Source organism: Otolemur garnettii, unplaced genomic scaffold (assembly GCF_000181295.1).
Source record: "Otolemur garnettii isolate 467f Iridium unplaced genomic scaffold, OtoGar3 scaffold00006, whole genome shotgun sequence".
Taxonomy (NCBI): Eukaryota; Metazoa; Chordata; class Mammalia; order Primates; family Galagidae; genus Otolemur; species Otolemur garnettii.
In genome coordinates this window covers 23,959,758-23,978,597 of record NW_003852401.1, presented here as the reverse complement: position 1 = coordinate 23,978,597, position 18,840 = coordinate 23,959,758, and the positions used below count along the sequence as shown (strand labels likewise).

Here is an 18,840-nt window from a genome sequence, read left to right as displayed (position 1 = left end):
CCTACATGAGAAGGACAGACACATCAGGCCCTACATGAGAAGGACAGACACACCAGGCCCTACATGAGAAGGACAGACACACCAGGCCCTACGTGAGAAGGACAGACACATCAGGTCCTACATGAGAAGGACAGACACATCAGGTCCTACGTGACAAGGACAGACACATCAGGCTCAAATACACATACTTTAGGGCTGTCAGTGCATTTTAATTACAAGGGAGAAAAGTCACTAAAAAATTCCTTGGATTTTAGAAGTAAGCCAGATAACTTTTCTGGCATAAACTCAACTCTAATACACATCAACTTTTTTTTTCTTTTCTTTTTTTTTTGAGACAGAGTCTCACTATGTGGCCCTTGGTAGAGTGCCATGGCATCACAGCTCACAGCAAACTCCAGCTCCTAGGCTTAAGTGATTCTCCTGCCTCAGAAGAATCTCAGAAGATTCTCCTGCCTCCCCTGGGGAAGCTGGGACTACAGGTGCCCGCCACAATGCCCAGCTATTTTTTGTTGCAGTTACCACAGCTGTTTTAGCTGGCCGGGCCAGGTTTGTACCTGCCACCCTCGGTGTATGGGGTTGGGACCCTACCCACTGAGCCACAGGTGCCACATCAACTTTTTTTAATAATGAAAAAGATGATTCAGTATATTATTTTTTAATATAAAACATTTCCAAGCTCTTTTACAAAAAAATTTACAGAGAAAAATAGCCCCAAGTCCCTATTCTTAAAGATTAAAGCAGGAAGTGAGAGCACTACTGAAATACTGATTGTCTCACCAGCCATCAGAACTACAACTTGCCTCAAGACATAGATTCATGATCTGTCAGTGTTTGCAGACAAGGTAATAGAAAGCTCAACTGTTTCAACTCAATGAGAGAGAATGAATGAATTGAATGAATCTATTCAGTGGCTGAAATACCAGATGGAGTTTGAGTTTTATTAAGTGAAGGTCCAGTTAGAGGCAGGACTGAGAGGGGAACAGCAGGTAACTTGTAATACTGTCCTCTTCTTGAGAGTTACGTCTCCAGAGCAGCTGCAAGGCTTATAAAAAATCAGAAATTGCCAAGGAAAGGCTTGCTCTCTGGTCCCATGTATTTTAATGCCAAATAAGTAGGCAACCGTCCAAAATTCTCTGATGAAGATAATATTCTTCTGCTTATTCTTTCCTCAAAACTAGAGATAAATGTCATGCCTTTCAACTGGGCTAATAACATTCACCACTGGGGTCCCATGTCCCCTTCCTCTCACCATCCTCAAGATACAGAATGGCATTTCAGGACATTGACCAAGACTGGGCAGAACTGAGGTAACAGAGAACAGAAGACAGAGAGACAGACAGACCAAGAGAGAGAGAAGAAGGGAGGGAAAGAGAAAGATTCTTGGACATAAATTTCTAAAGAAGCATTATTCGCAACCACTAAGTCACTTCTTATTCACACACAGACATCATTTCAAACCACTTGACAGACTTCCATTTGCATTTAAATGGCCAGTGTAAAGCTCAGGGACGCCAGGAATTACTGGAATTGCACATATGACACAAGAAAAGGCGGAGTCTCACAGCCTACCTTCTCTCCCACTCTCTTTCATCTTCTCATCCTGCTCTATGAGCCACTTGAGAACCAGATGTCCTGCAGGATGCTCTGCCACGTGAAGCTGCAAAGGTCAAAACACCTTCACTTTAAGTGCCGTTTTCTTCCAAGCAAACACATCACATCTGAATGAACCCATACAATTTATTCTATACCACCACCCACAGGTAAGAACTCAGCCTGCCTTAAGGGGTCTCTAGAATGGCCATCATACAAGGAGGGACAGAGATCTACTCCACTCCCCAGAAAGGAAGATGGGCATTGCCAGATGACTTGGCTACCGCAAAGCAGGTCAGACTGAGCTTCCCGAGTTCTACTGCTACAATGCGCACCTTATAGGCACATTAACTGCCTTTTAGATTTTAATACGCAGTTCTCAGGTACAAATAAATCTACAGGACAAAAGACTACAGCAGAAACACTGAGACCCAATGTTGAATGTTGTTCAAGTTCCCTAAGTGAAAGTACCTAATAAGCAGGCCAGGAGAGCACCTGCAGCTCAGCCTTACTTCTTTCCAAGGGCCACCCAGATGCTTCCCATAGTACCCAGGGCCTCTTCTTATTCAGTATGTGACATGAAGGCTCAATCTCTTGCCAGAGAAAACGTCACTATAGAGAGCCTCCTCCTTCCCATTTGTCAGTGTGATCTGCTCTGTGAGGGCATGGCCAGGGCTCTCCGAAACCCACGGCCCATTTCGCTTTCCTAATCCTAACAGAAGCACCTTAGCATCAATTTTATTCATAACCAAATACATGTTCGTACAAAACATTTCCAAATGCCAGACTTTGACCCAGATGGTTAGAGAATTAAAGACGAATACAATGTAACTGCTCTTGTGGAAAAGGTTCTTGGTTGTTTACTCAACAGACATCTCTCTCTCCAGTCTTCTTCCCCGCTAACACCCCACCGCCTCCACCCACATTTTCTGAAAGTCCCTTCCCAACCTCAACCAGGCCCAGTCATCGCTCTGCCAGAGATTGGTTTAGAAGTGTTTATGTGACTCATTTTCCCCCAATAACATGCCAGGGAGGCCTGTGTGGAGGTTTACTTCCCACTGCCAGGAGGAAAAGCCTTCTTGCTCTTTCCTCCCTGCTTGGGATTCTGATGCAGGGCTGGGCTGAGGCTGTGCAAGCCAGCTTGTAACCGGAATGCACCAAGAGCCACAAAGATAGAAGCCTGGGTGGTGACGTGGCTAGAGCTGTGCAGCACTATTTTCTTACTGTGGTAAATAAGCACCTAACTGCTACCACGGGGCATTCTATTATTTGTAGCAAAACTACTGCCCATGGCACTAGTCCGAAGTTCGATTGGGACTAAAATTCAGATGTTGTCATTCACTTCCCAAGGCATCCTGACCGTGCCTCGTGGTGACAATTACTTTGTACTCTAATTGCTTGGATGTGTCTCTTCAATGGATCTTAACCTCTTTAAGGGCAGGGGCCTGCCATTTTATCTTTGAATATCTCTGTAAACATTCAGTATAGACTTATTGTATTTTTGATTAATGGACAAAAGGCATGGAATTTGAATAAATTATTACATATCTCCAAGCTAGACACTCAAGATGACAAGGAAGGGTGCTGTGAGAATTAAGGGAAAGCAGAGGTCACCGTCGCACGTGTCTGTTGGTCAGGAGTTTACAACTTAGTGCAAGACCAAGGCCCTGTATCATCTGGCTGCAGTGTTCCCCTTCCCTGGGCTGATTTCCAGCCCCTACCCCGACACCAGCCTCAAGCCTTCTGTTCTGACATGCCTGGCTCCTTCCTTCCTTCCTGAGGCCCACCGTGCAACCTGTTCTTTCTGCCTAGAACTTTTTACCATTCTTTACTGAGCTACTGATCCTTCCGGTTTCGCTGAGTTTCCACTGCTGCCGGGAAGTCTTTGTAGGGGGAGGATGGCTCTTATGCAGTTCTGTATGGGTAGAACTGTAGTTTTCTTTCTTAGCTCTCATTTCAATACTAACTTAAATAATTACTTGTGAAACTTTTTTTTTTTTGAGATAGATTCTTACTCTGTTGCCTTAAGTAGAGTTCCATGGCATAACAGCTCCCAGCAACCTCAAACCTTTCAGATCAAGTGATCCTCCTGCCTTATCCCCCTAAATGCCTAGCTAACTTTCCTATTTTTAGTAGAGATGGGGTCTTGCTCTTGCTCAGGGTGGTCTTGACCTGAGCTCAAGCAATCTACCTGCCTCAGCCTCCCAAAGTACTAGGATTGTGGGGCACTAGTCATCACATCAGGGTGATGAAACTTATTTATTTAAATATTCTGTTTCCCAGAATTAGGTAAGCTTTCGGGAGGGCAGTATTGGTCACTGTCTAGTATAAGTCAGGTGTGGGAGTCAGTGAACTAAAGATGCAAGGCAGAATAGTGAGGTCTGAATAACACGGGCAGGACTATCAGAAAAAGTGAGTGTTTTCCAATGAGGGCAATAGGAAAGTGGTCTGGGGACCCTGGATGAGTAAGGCCTGGGGAAATGGAGCAATGGGGCAGGCAGCTAGGCTAGGGGAAGAAACACCCACAGCACATTGGGAATGAAAACAGGAACACAGGATATGCTGAAAAGGCAGTCTGGGGCCAACACAGATCACAGAGAACCACGCCAAGGGGATTTGTGCTTTTTCTCTATAGGTACGATGATGGAGCAGGTTTCTGAAACAGACAAGGGTTGTAAGGGCACTGCACTATGAATTCACATTTTCAAATCTATTGCTGGTATGAGGCGAGTTGAGATAATCATTGTTAAAGTCTCTTCACAGTGATTGGAGTTTCTGCCACCCCTGCAGCTTTCCTGCCTGTCCCACAACAGCACATTACCTCTCCATCCTTGCCACCAGGATGCAGTTCTGTCGCTGCCAAGCTGGCGATGGCATTCATGGCAGGCTGAACGTCTCCAGCAGCAGATCCCAGAATGCTGGACACCAACACACACACAGACTTGTCCAGAACCATCTCCTGGGCGTGCTCTTGCAGGTAGGTTAGCAAAGCTGGAGAAATGGATTCCAAGAGCTCCCGTCGGCGGATCTCTGTGTCTTTCTTACTGTTGGAACACGTTGCATGAAGTATTAACATAAGATAAAATGGCAAAGGAAATATGGTGATCTTATTGTCAGGGAAACCTAGAAGAGTCTATCACAGTCTGTGTCACACTGCATTGTGTTTGCCTCTTTCTGCTGAACACATGGACAGTGAGAGATCAAGGGTGTATTCAATCTGCTTTTCATCTTTGTGTCACCAACATCTGAATAGCACCTGGCCCAGAGCAAGCACTCACTAAAGGAGGCTTGGCTACGTAATACAAAAAATAAAACCAAAAAAAAAACATCAATCCAAAAACCAAACAACAAAATATCCCTCAAGACAACACACTGAAACTTCAGTATGGATTACTCTCTAGGATACTTTCAAAATCTCTAGGATAGCTTTCAAATTCAAGTAAAACAAACAAAACTCAAACCCCATACCTGAGTGCCTACTATATATTAAATGCTCAGGGGTGTTCTTCTGGCATGACACTTTTATTTCCTTTTCAAGACAAAAATTTTAAGAATCTATCAAAACTAGGCTTAAAAATGGAATTCACCTCTTGAGAGGTCTAGAGAGAGGGCATGGAGGTCTGAGCAGATTTCTGGAAGCACGTGCTGCTCTCTACTTGTGACCACTCCAAGCAGAGGAATAAAGGAGTCAAGCTGTCTACTTGCTTTTACCTGTGTGCATTTCCATCTCCCTTTTGTAGAACTTCAATGATTTCTCGCACTGTATGTGCAGGATCTCTGGGGCTTAGCAAATACAATAGGACCTTCCTTCCATATTTATCATTTACTATGTTAGGCAAGGAACTGATGATTTCCTGCAAAATTAAAAACAACAACAAAAAGAAATTGACATCTATATTCTTTTCTTTCTTTTTTTTTTTTGAGAGAGAGTCCCACTTTGTTACCCTCAGTAGAGTGCCATGGTGTCATAGTTCACAGTAACCTCTAACACTTGGGTTCACGTGATCTTGCTTCAGCCTCCTGAGCAGCTGGGACTACAGGCACCCACCAAATGCCTCGCTTTTTTTTTTTCTGGGTGTCAAATGATCCTTTATTTTCCTTTGTACTTTTTAACTAGCTGGGCATTCCACAGCACCACTGTTGATGTCATCTATGATGTCGTGAGGATGGCGGCCATCCCCAGGATCTCTTTAATGGTTCCAGAGAGTTCTCTGGCTAAAGATCTGTGCGGCATCTGTCTGGCAGTGTTGACAATCTCATTGAAAGTGATATTTCCATTGTATTTAATGTTTTTCTGTTTCTTTCTGTCTCTCAGCGGTTCCTTGAGGGCTTTGATGATGAGGGTAGAGGCAGAAGGTACCACTTCAATCTGGGCCTGCCTGTTCTGGATAGTCAGTTTCACTGTAATCCTCAGACCCTTTCAGTCACCGGTTGCCTTGGCAATGTCATCACCAACCTTTTTTGGAGACAAACCCAGGAGGCTGATCTTGGGGGCCAGGGCAGACATGGCACCAACTTTGCCACCGCACAATCTCCTTGGGGTTGAACTTAGGCAGCATGGTGGAGGTGGCTGGTGTTGGATGAACCCAATTCAGGATGACTGAAGAAAGTTGCAGCTTGGCCTTCTCTGAGCTGAAAGGTGAAAAAAAGCTCGCCTGGCTATTTTTAGAGACGGGGTCTTGCTCTTGCTTAGGCTGGTCTGGAACTCCTAAGCTCAGGCAGTCCACCCACCTTGGCCTCCCAGAATACTAGGATTACAGGTATAAGCCACTGCTCCCAGCTCAACATCTATATTCTTAAAATAAATGTATGGCTAAGATTTAAATAGTAAAGAAGAATATATATTTAATTATTTTCTCTAGTATACTTAATGGACAATGTGGAGCTAGTTCTGAAATTTTCTCAATAAAGTACAAGGAGATTTATACTTAGAACACAGAATCGATTCTCTACTGTGACTAGCATTACTGAACAACCCATTTACATTAATTAATTAAGCCAATGACTTAAAAAATATTTAAAGGAGGTATCTTTATTCATTACAACCAGTATTTCTTGGGCCACTATTATCAGGGACATTGCTTGCTGAGGTCACTGAGTGAATACAGCTAATTTGCAGTTGCACTTAAATGTAGCTTCAGCAAGGATGAAGAACATTCCTATTAGGATTTCCCTGCTGAGATGTAAGTGGAAGGAGATAAAGAAAGTCTGTTAAGTAGAACAAGTAGATAAAGGCTTTTAAAGTTAAGTTGCTTATTTATGGCAAATGAAAGCTGTTTAACTATTATAATGAAAAACAAAAAAGAGGAAGACAGATAAACAAACTCAGAAAGACTCCACTGAGTAGTTCCAAATTATTCTGTATCAACACACACCCAAGAACTGTAATCTCCTTTCTCTAGTTATGTGAAATGTTATGTGACAAAAGCAGTGACTCCCTGCCCATCCCAACTGAGCTCCTGTGTACATTTGCTCACGTTTTCAAAGACAACACTACTTAAAAATTCCCTTACTTTTAATCACTATTTGAAAATTCCTTTACTTGTAATGGAAAATATGCAATACAAAAAAAACATCAGTTTGTCCCTCCCCCGCTTTACATTCCTATTTCTTGTAATAAACCTTATAAATATTCAAAAGCATGTTTGAGGACTACAGGTTCCTTAGAACTGGCTAGAGCCTCAGAGAGAATTCAGTCCAACTCTCACCAGGCTTAAGGCAAGGGAGAAGCATCTGCCAGAGGACATCAGTGTCAGCGGCAGGGCTTGCTGAGTTCTAGACCTCTGACTCCAAATCCAGTGTCTTTAAAGAAAACACACAACCTTGTCTTAAGGAATTGAGATACAGCCATATCTGTTCATCTTCAAAGGGTCAGTGAGTCATTTTAGTGTAAGCAATCAACCTAAAAATTAAGTCTGTCATCGACCATGGGATTGCAATGTAGCAAACTTCACGATCCCATGGTTCGACCCCAGAATCCACATACCACATTCCTCTTTTGCTCCCCTCATCTTCTGCACACAAGCATCCTGTGCTGCTGTTAATTAGTAACAGTAGCTAACATGGTTAAGTGCTTACTGGGAGTCAGACACCTCTGAGACTGCACATCTATCATCTTAAATAATCTTCACACAACCCTGTCCAGATTCTAGGACTCTAATCCCCACTTCCCTAACTACTTCTGAAGAAGTTTAAGGTCACCTTATAAAGATTTCTACATAAAACATAAAAGTTTTCAGAGAACAGCTTCAACAGATATAACCACCTCAAAATGTATATGTAATTTCACCTACTTAGGGAAAATGAACTTAAAATTCCAGTAATGAAAGACACCCCCCCCACACACACACACAATGTAGAGAGTAGGAAGCATTTTTGAAATTTCAAAGTCAACAAGTACAAAAGTGGACTCAATATATATTTTTGAGAATGAAGTGTTCAGTGCCCCAAATACAGAGCACGTATGCTTAGTGTGCCTATCCCTGTGCCTTTATATACCAGCGTCAACCAACGCATAAAAGAGGACAAATGCTTAAACCCGAGTATGCTGTATCATCTGGGCCCGTTAGTACAGTCTTACAAAGCCAATGAACTTTTGCTGTTTTTAAAAAAATGACTGGAATACAGTGAACTGAACTAATCTAACACTTACGGTTTGGGTAGAAATGATTTTATAACACAAGAAAGTGGGACTTCAAGATACACACAAAATCTGTATAATTACTAGTCATAGGATTAGGTCCCAAATTCACTGAACTTTACAGCCTTTTGGTTTGTAATGAAAGAATTTAGACTTTAAATTCATGTTTAATTAAGGGTTCTAAAAGAGTCTGCAGTGTTTGCAAACTTACCATCTCATGAAAACTAAAAAATGTTCACTTAAAATGTCATATTTAATTCTTCCCCAACACACCCTTATTCCAACTTTCCCCCACCACCAACGAACACACATCTTTGAAAAAACAGAGAAAACAGTATAGAAGTCTTGCTATTTTATGGGTATTAATCCATTTCTCTTTAACTTAGGTTACAAGAAACAGGGGAGAAAGTTCTAACTTATTGCCTGGAGAGTACCAACAATTCCAGTAACAGGTGTAACTCAGTAAGAGACAGCTACGGCATAGTTGACATGGTGCAGAATTTAGTCTTTGGAGCCCTAAGTTCAAGCTGTATAGCTTTGGGAAATTCTTTTAAAAACTTCTTTGTGTTACTTGTAAAAGAAAACAATACACTTGCCCAACCATGGGTAGTACCAAGAGCAAATCAGAAAGTCCTATGTTGCAAAATTTAAAATTGCTATAATTACTTCATATTAAAATTGCAGCTCTCAATATCAGCATCTTAATCACTGGAGATTAAATAAGTTGGCAGGCTCTAAGTTTCCACTCTCAAAAAAGAGAAAACACCAACAATGAAGGTGTAATTTCAATGGTTTTGGCTTGGCTCACCCCTTGCAAGAATTAACTTAGAGAAAAATCACAAGGTCCATTTGTTGTCATTTCTTCTTCTCAAGCTCTAAAGTAGGCATGTCAACAGAAGAAAGCACAGGAACAAAAGACCTCCCTTCTGAAGACATCTCTGGCTAATTCTGACCTCCTTGGGTTGAACTCTTGCCAGATTCCTTGGCACTCTTATGTTGCCAACCTTCTTTTAAAGAGGAAGGGTAAAGGTCAAAATGAAGGGTGCCCACAGGAAGCACATGCTAGGTGGAGACAGAAATGCAAAAATCAACACATTACTGAGAACTGAGCCTGTGGGGTACACACTCTTTGGTAGTTTGTTGTAGGGAAAATAAATAAATAAATAAATAAATGCAGTCTACTTTAACCAGAGGGGCTCAAATCTAGCAGAAGAAGCAAGAAAGTTAATGAAAAATTAAAAATGAAAATAAGAGAATTGAATAATGACTAACAAAAGTGCCAAGGGAAAGTTAGATCACCAGGAGGCCTCTTGAAAGTTCTCTTCTGAAAACAGGGTGATTTTATCCGAAAGTCCATCTTTTGGGCTGTGCTCAGAAAATGGGAAGGTCTAGTTTAATGAGTTTCAGATTTCCAAGATAAAAAAGGGTACTAGGGACAATTTGCAAAACAACGTATATGTAAAATGACTAAGACAGTAAATCTTAATGTATTTTCTACTTCGATTAAAAAGAAAAAAACTGGAAGGTCTATCAGCCTAGAGCTAACAAGGCCAGAGGCTAGAGCTGACAGGTGGCCACCACCCCAGACAGGACATTCTCTCTCTCCATTCCCCACAGTCCCACCAAACCTTCTGGTCTTACCTAACCCGGGCACTGTTTTACCTGTCAGGTCAATGTTAGTTTTAATTTAAGTTTATGAGCCCTCAGATTAATTAACTGCTAAAGGAAAGACAAAGACTGTGATAGCTGAAAGGATGGGGAGAATAATCTGGCTGGAAGGTCAGAGAACAAACACTATCTGATGACGGACTGAAACTTGGTCTTAAGAGAAAGCAAGGAGTGACTATCAGGCTATGATTTCAACCTGACATTTCGGGAAATCCAGTTGCTCCGAATAGAACACTTAGCAACACTAAGCCTTCTTGGCTATTTTTAAAAGCACTGTATAATGCAAGAGGTTTATAGTGGCTGGGTAGACATACGGACACATGACTCTATATAAATATATGTACATCATATTTGGCAACCAGCAATTCTAGCATATAATTGAAATTTAATTCTGCTGTAGTAGAGAAACTTAACATGTGCCCAAGGAGGCATATTAAAAAAATGTTCACCGAATTATTTACAATAGCAAAAATTAGTAAGAATAAAACATAGTTTTTTAAAATGATAAACAACCTAAATCTATCCCCAGGAAAATATAAGAATAAGTTGCAGCATATTCACATGTAGGAGAATACTATTTGGGAGTGAAAAATAAATGATTGCGAATACAGAGCGCAAACTATGGCCATGGATCAAAACCAGCCTGTAGCCTGTTCTTGTACATCCTGTAAGCTGTGAATAGTTTTTACATCTCAAAGGGCTGCTAAAAAACAAAAACAAGACAGACAAGAATGTGTGGTAACATACATGGCTTTTGAAGAAAGAGTCATAACTTCCTGGTCTTTTAGAAGGCTTGCTGACCTCTGCTGATGGAGCCCACTGACAGAAGGAAACAGCAAGTAGCAGAAGAATACACACAAGACGTCACACACAGACAGCTTATATACATAAAATAAAGTTATCTACAACACATACAGTGAAAAGATAAGGAAACACAGATGGAGAATTATAAATCTATCACAGTAGCTCTGGGGCAGGGCTAGGTACACAAAGGGCTTCAACTTGAACTGGACTGATCACGTTTTATTCCTTTCTGTCAGATGGTGGGAGGCTGGGTGTTCACTGTACTATTATACGCCTTTCTATATATTTTAAAGATAACACATTTAAAATATGCATCAATATTTATTCACCCTCTCACAGCACTTGGCTAGTGGATTTATTTCCTTTCCCACGAACACTGCTGTCAAACCAGCTGTATCCTACAGATCACTTCAAGGGAAACCGGGCTCAGATTTTATAAGTATGTTTATTTTGGAAAGTAAAGGGGGTGGATACATAAACTCAACTCACCTACTTCATGTATCCATTTTGAAAGGTGAAGGGCTCAGCTGACTAGGACTGCGATCAACCTGACATTTTGGAAAGTCTGGGTGCCCTCAACAGGATACTTAACACCAGGCTTCCTTGGTTCTTTTTAAAAAACACTGTGCACTGGGACAGGTTTTGTGGTAGATGGGTGAGAAAAATGCAAGAGCAGTTAGCATTCCAGAATTTTATCACCAGCTACAGAGTTTAATGACACAGAGAACCTGTTGAGCACTCGTCAGTGAGAGAGAGATCAGCAGATGAGGCCTTTCAGGGAAAGCTGCCCTGAGTACAAGAAAGTCATTAGGAATGTGGGTTAAACAGTTGTGAGAATCAAGCTGATAAGCGCCAGGAATTTAAACAGTTTCACCAGCAGTGTGAAGTGGGCTACATTTTTGGAAAAAGAAAATTCATCTAACAGACAATTCTGTCAACTCCTGAAGAAGTCTGGTTTCTCTCGAAATCTATTTGAAACAGTTATGCAAATGTGAGTTGTCATGAAAATACTGAACAAAAGCAAACTTTCAATATCCCAGCCTGTTTCCATTTTTGTGAAACAACTTTATTCATTAGCCAATTCTATGGCCTCACATCTCTGTCACAGGAATGAAAAACAATCATTATTGATTGGAGTCAAAAGGGTAATAAAGTCACAAGGAACATGTCAACATACTCAGTTTGTGACATGAAAGTCTTGCCAACTTGTTTCTTCCCACAATCCCATCCCAAAGAAAGTCACCACAATCTTAAAATAGTCAAGGGTAGAGTGGAAAATGACAGCAAGGGCATGAGAAATTCACACAGAGTGGGACCTACAGCTGGCATCTAAGAAAACAGATCTTTCCCTCCACAGAGCTGATAGACGATTTCTATTAACACCCTCTTCTACGGGTCCAGAGAGGCTACAGCACCACCACCTGACAAGAGGTACATTCCTTTCTGAATCACCTGTATCCTTTCTCTCTCTCTCTAGTGCAAAAGTACCACTTGTCATCACCAAGATTTCTCCAGAGGCCCCATGTGTATCAAACAGAAAGGCCTGTGTAATTTTGAGACGAATAACCCATGTCTATAAGATTATGGGATCACTGCTACCAATGTTGCATTTTCTTCTCCCCACCCCACAAAATCTCTACCATATATCTAATAGCACCTGTACACTAAAAATAAAGGAAGGGAAGAGAAAAGGACCACAGAATCAGAAGAAGAGGCTATCACTGCAGGATGAAGGAAACAGAAATAGTTTAGAGGGCAATATTTACTATGAAGTAGTTTCTCTAAGAGGACAGCTCAGTTTTTCTAAAGGCCAAGTTTAAGAATATTCAAGTATTACCACTTTACAGTAATGACACTGGCCTAGGAGAAACTGTAGCCTGAAATGTAAAAAGACAGCTAGAATTTTAATTTTAGTAATAACTTTTATTCTGACTCTACAAAAGCTCTAAAAAAGCACTACAATTCAGTCTTGAAGAAAACTCAGAGGTTTTCTTTTCCATCAGCTCAACTCAGAACAGATTCATGGATAAACTAGGTAACTGTACAGCTTCTCTGTATGGAAAAAAAGAGTTAAAAAGGCCATGGCTACCCTCTGTCTGTATGAGTTCTAGATTTACTGAGGAATTATACTGTTAACCAGTTTCTCGTCATATCTAAGTATTACTTTCCTAATGTTTCATATTTTAGAATCATGCATGGTCTAAAAAGCCACGTTGACCCTAATTCAAAATAAAAGTGTTAAGTCTTAATTTAACCATAGTGTTTCAAAATAATTAAACAGTATTAATATCAAGTTACAAGGTTATGATTTATACAGGTAAAATGCAAACCTCCAAAATAAGACTTAACTGATAACTAAAAAATAACAGAAAGTAACAGCGGAAAGCACAGATGAAAGTCTTTACGCATGCATGTATGAAAGTAAATGCAAACCTAGAATGAGTCTATCAACGTAATTTAAATTCAAGACCCGCAGAATTACTTACTGATATGATTATTTGCTTCACAAGCTTGGTGTCATCAATGCAATCAAATGCCGCCAGTAAAACCAAATGGGAGTATTGGCCCTGCAAGAATTAGAAGCCCGTAAGTGTTAAAAAAAAAAAAAAAGCACAGACTTCCACTCTTATTTCACCCAAGCTTTCCCTTTACTAATGTTGTCAACACAGACACTTGCCTGACATGAGGAAGATGAATGAAAGCTATTCAAATGGGCTTCCACTCTTATCACGACCTAGTTAATTATATTCTAGAGGTACGTTTGATTAAAAAAAAAGAAACAGAAAAGCACATTCTTCATTACTACACAGACCAAGACTAACCAGGATATAACACCTGTTTAAATAGACCTGTTAATGAATAGCAGGAAAGTTCAAGTTATAAGATTAAAGGGAAAAAAAACGCCATGTATATTTTTTCCATATATAGTATATATATTCACATATCAAATATTCTAATCATGAAAAAGAAAATATATAAGTTCAGATACAATTTTTTTTTTTTTTTTTTTTTTTTTTGCTGTTTTTGGCCGGGGCTGGGTTTGAACCCACCACCTCCGACATATGGGGCCAGCGCCTTACTCCTTTGAGCTACAGGCGCTGCCCCAGATATAATTTTATGTACATACTCTACATATATATTTAAAGTATGTATATAAAGAAAATCCTGGAAGGCTAAACAATGTTATAGTCATCTATGGATTCAAGAATTACAAATGATTTTTCATTTTCTTTTGTATCTGTCCAATTTCTTAAAGATGATCCTAAACAATTAGACTACAAATACTGAAAAAATAAACTAGAAGAGTGTAATTCTGTACTGAATATGAGAATAAGAGAAAATACATTGTTTTAGAACACAGAAGCACAAGATCTTATAAATACACCGTGGTTTTCACAACAGTCACCCCTTGAAATAATATAATTATTTATATGATGCCAATACTGTTATAAACATTTAAAGAACCCTAATTTATATTAAAAACAAAAATTTATTTTCAGAGCTTGTGGAATTTGGGGACGGGGGGAATGTATACTGGATGATGATATAAATGTCTATTTTTAAGTTTTGATGAAGATGTGATATTTGATGATAGTGCACATTCGTTCAGAGCCAAGTCTGATGTATATAATATATTGGTAATAACTGCTAATTTAAGGTCAAAGAGACAAAAAGAACAAAGAGAAAAAAACAACAAAAAAAGGTCTAACATCCTTATTATATAAAGAAGAAAAATCAAAGTCAGAAAAGAATATGAAAAGTCAGTTCACAGAAAAGAGAATATACATGGCTTTAAATGAAATAATTAGGGATAATAATTAAAACAAAAAAATACCATTTTCCACCTATCCTATAGGCAATGGTGAAAACCTTTGACATAGACAAATTCATCGAAGATTTGAGGAAAAGAAGGCACATTTTCATGTAGGCAAGAATGTAAAATGGTTCAACTTCTTTGGAGAACAACTGACAATATCTATAAAAATTAAAGTGCATGCATGATCTGATCCAGCAATTCTTGTTCTAAAGATTTGTCCTACAGACATGCTTCCATGTTAAATACAAAGACTTAGGCATAAGGATATTCACTGGAGTACTACTTACAATTAAAAAAAAAAAAATCTAGAAACTACCCAAGTGTCCAAGAGCAGGGCCTGGTTACATGGATTTTGGTATAGTCAAACAGTGACATATTATCAAGTCACCAAGGAGAGTGCGGTAGACAGAGGTGTGTATATTGAAATGAAACGACCCCTACCCTGAATTAAGGAAACAAAATGGAGAATATGCACAGTGCAAAACCACTGGTTTCAGTTTTCTTAAATCATCTGCAAGCAAAATCAAGTGCAAAATATCTCTGGATGAATATAACAGAAGCTGATACAGAATTGAATTTGAACAAGAAATAGACAATTCCATAAGTGTATTTGGAAATTTTAACATGTTTCTCTCAGCAAATGATGATCTGAATGCTATCAACCACTTTGATCATTATAACTGATATTTATAGAATTTGTAGAACAATACACCAACAACTCCACAATATATAGGGTGGCCACAATATAATGGTGTAATTTAAAATTGCATATGAACTTTATGGCTATCCTGTATTCTTTTCAAGATAGTATATGTGTAGGGCCATAAAATAAGTCTCAGTACATTTAACAGTCAAGTATCAATAGGGCACTTAGGGACAAGTGAAAACAAAAGGTCTCTGACCACCCCCGATTTGGCATGTAACTGCTAAATGGACTGAAATTATACGCGGTATAGCAAGAGACTATGAATATTTGGAAACTGAATACTTCTAGATCAAATCCATACGTCAAGTTTATCTCCCTCCTTTAGAAATAACTCTTAGAGATTAAAAAAGATATTATTAATTTCTTTTTCTATCACAATGCCACCCAGGGATTAGGATCTCAAAAAAGTACTGCTGAATTACCTGGCATAACCAAATTGTAAAATTAAAACAATCTAATTTTATTAGTAAAAAATGTCTATTAATATGTTTTCAAATGTTCTATTAATACTCTATTCTTACTCATTTTTAATATAAAGTATTCAAATTAAGATGTCATGTATAAAAATGTACTTAATGATGAATTATGGGTCATAAAATAATCTCATACTCTGGAAACAACTCATTAGAGAATCCCATATTTCACTCTGTTACAGGAAAGTTAGCTGCCTTCTAAATGGCTTTATATTAACTCTTCAAATCGCGGCCCTAGGGAAGACGACAGGTAAGTATACAATCACTCAGCACCAACTTTATCTTTGTTTGAATTAATACTTCCTATAAGTATAATAAGTAGTTCTCATTCTATTTTCCAGAGGACAAAGTAGTTGATCACTAAATAATTTTAATTCATCAATAAATCTGAAATTTATTAATGAACAAAGTTATCAGTGAAATATAAGATATAGCTCAAAAATTAAAATTATATTTATTACTATAAATTTTAGTTATAGAATTTCATAATAATACTCTGGAAAACTAATATCTATATACATATAAATATTATTTTTGAGGCAATTAATCCCATAGAAAAAACTTTATGGCCCCCTGTTTTTTCTGTGGGATTATAGAATATGCATAGTAATAAATATAAATTTAAGTTTTGAGCTGTATCTTATATTTCACTGATTTGTTCCCACCACTTTCATTACGAACCCTGTTATTGCATTGCTAAAGCGGCCAAAGAACTATAAAATTCAATAACTTGGATTTTCCATGACCATACTGCAAATTTATTCTACGAAGAGAGATATTTCAATTTCTGCTATGGTCTTGATGGTAATGGAAACTGGTTATCAAATTTCTAAAATATAATCTGACATTATTTACCTAGACTCATATATTTCATTATATATGAAAATACACATGCATAGAAAAAGATTATAATAAAACAAAATAATAAATTTCTTCTTGTAACGTTCTGAGTTTTCTAAATTTTCTATAATGGATATCGATTCATTTTCATATTAAAGATAATTAAATGAAATAAAGTAGTTTTGTCCTACTTACGTTAGCCACTTTTTCAACATAAGTCTTCATTGTTTTCATAATCACTTTCCTGTCCTAAAATAGAAAAATTTGTCTCGATGAACTTTTAGTTATATGTTAAGGGCATTTCATAGTTTAAAATGTTATGTAATATTACATTTTCATTTGAGTAGCATACTTTTCATTAATGAAAATAATAATCTTGTAGCCAGAATGAAAAAAAAACAAAAACCCTCTAATATACTATATAAGAAGTCTGAGTCTCAGAGCTATTATAACCTTGAATTTGTATATGACAATTCATTCAAACATAAATATGGAGCCATAGAATTGTAGGAAACCTAGAGAAACCACCTTATACAATGTGATCTGAGAGATCTACAAAGGTCTGAACTGTCTTCAAATGCACAGACTCAGCCAGATAGTTACTATTCATATTTATTTGTTGAATACAATTTGCGTTGAGAAAGTAGATATAATACAACTTGCCTTTTGAAGGCAAAATTATGCTGATCAAGGAAAGGATCATTTCTGCTAACCTCTGGGATTAATAGGGATCTTTACCTTTTCCCTCATAGTACTTAACACCCACAGGAGCAAATGTGTGACTGTCTGCGGTCTCCTCCTTCCTCCCCCTCCTTCAATATGATCATGAAATGAGAAATGACTGAGCCAGATAGGTACAAAAACCTCTGTACATACATATGTGTTTACCTGAGTGACAGAGCTCTTGCCATCCTTTACTGAAACTTTAGGATTTCTACTAACGTAGACAAGAAACACTAGGCCTTTAGCAGACAGCAAACTCCTGTGAGGTACAACTTTGAGAAGATAATGTTGTTCTTGCACAGGAGGGCAAACACCAAAGAAGACTAAAGATCTAATAACAGGCGTTAAGCCTGCAGACAAGGTGTGGCCCTGAAGGGCAGTGCCGCCAAACTTACCTTGGGTGTGCCGTGCCACAGGCAGTGCATGGCCACTCTGGCGCCATCGTGTGTGTGCGCCAGGTACACCACTGCTTCGCGGATGGCTTCAATCATTTCCTAGGGAACAAATCAAAGGCGGTCAGGGTTTTGCTTTATTTTCTTCTCTGGTTCTGCTGTGTTATCTGTCTACGGGCAGGGAGTGATCACAGAGAATGAAAGGAAGAGGGTGTAAGTAGCATCCAATTTAAGTTTTAATTCTGCAGACAAACAGAAACACAGCCTTTTTCTTGAAAGATTCTTTTCTATCAAGAGCAGTAAACAGATTTTTAGTAAAAAATCATTTAATTTCCTACAAAGGAGTGTACCTTAATTAAATCTTTAGTCTTCGTTTTCAATATATATCATTTCTTATTTACATTTGCAAAGCCTATGCACGCAGGCTGTAAATGAGTTCTAGCGGCTAACAGCTGTAGGGCCCCATTTTAGTCTATTCCCAACTTAAAAATTTATATTAAATAATAAATGTAAAGCTTCATACCAGGAAAAAGGGCAGGTATCAATTAGGTGCCAGTTTCAACAATAAAAAAGAAGCGATGTCACCCTCAAATATCGGACAATCCTTTCCCAAGCTGAATCTCTAGAACACAGCTTTCAACTTACATCCCTGGACTTAGGAACCTCTTCAAAGCTATCCAGTTAGAGACTTATACAGATATTCCAATTATGCTTTCATCATTCCCAAAGGTTTTTCTTTTTAAGTCTCTCTTTTGAAAATGTCCCCAGTGCCAGAAAAGATAATTTGGCTCATTACTTGACTAAGTCACCAAATTTTTTGCTGAAAATATTCAACACTTAAAAGATACTTTCTACCACTGAAATATTCAAATGATCACTTTATCGGTCTGAACATATAGCCCTCCCTCAGTGAAACCAGACCTGTGGGTTACTGGGTTCTACAGGAAATGAAGAGAAATCCTCAAAAGAGAAGATACTGTTATGGTCACTGAACCATAAGCTTAGGTGGGTGTCCACTCTTGGGATATTATATGTCAATTTCGAGGGGTTTGACATTCCAATCTATGTGTAATCTGGTGTATTTATTTAAGGAAGGCAAGACTTTACTCTTGCGATTAGAGAATGAGAACAAATGTCAATGAGTTTCCTTTTTGATGAGACTAGCAAAGTTCAGGAAACCAAATGAT

The 18,840-nt window shown here is 38.6% G+C and overlaps 1 protein-coding gene across 2 annotated transcripts in view; it reads right to left on the bottom strand.

Moving 5' to 3' along the window:
- The window catches only part of PUM3 (pumilio RNA binding family member 3), a 44,800-nt gene that overhangs the window by 7,103 nt on the left and 18,857 nt on the right, over positions 1–18,840 (bottom strand). For both annotated transcript variants that reach the window (XM_012813957.2, XM_023508422.1), the window contains exons 11-16: positions 17,657–17,755; positions 16,734–16,787; positions 13,189–13,269; positions 5,302–5,444; positions 4,412–4,634; positions 1,570–1,657 (exon numbers count right to left, since the gene is read on the bottom strand). In XM_012813957.2, the coding sequence (XP_012669411.1) occupies positions 1,570–1,657; positions 4,412–4,634; positions 5,302–5,444; positions 13,189–13,269; positions 16,734–16,787; positions 17,657–17,755 (688 nt within the window). The remainder of the gene's footprint in view (positions 1–1,569; positions 1,658–4,411; positions 4,635–5,301; positions 5,445–13,188; positions 13,270–16,733; positions 16,788–17,656; positions 17,756–18,840) is intronic.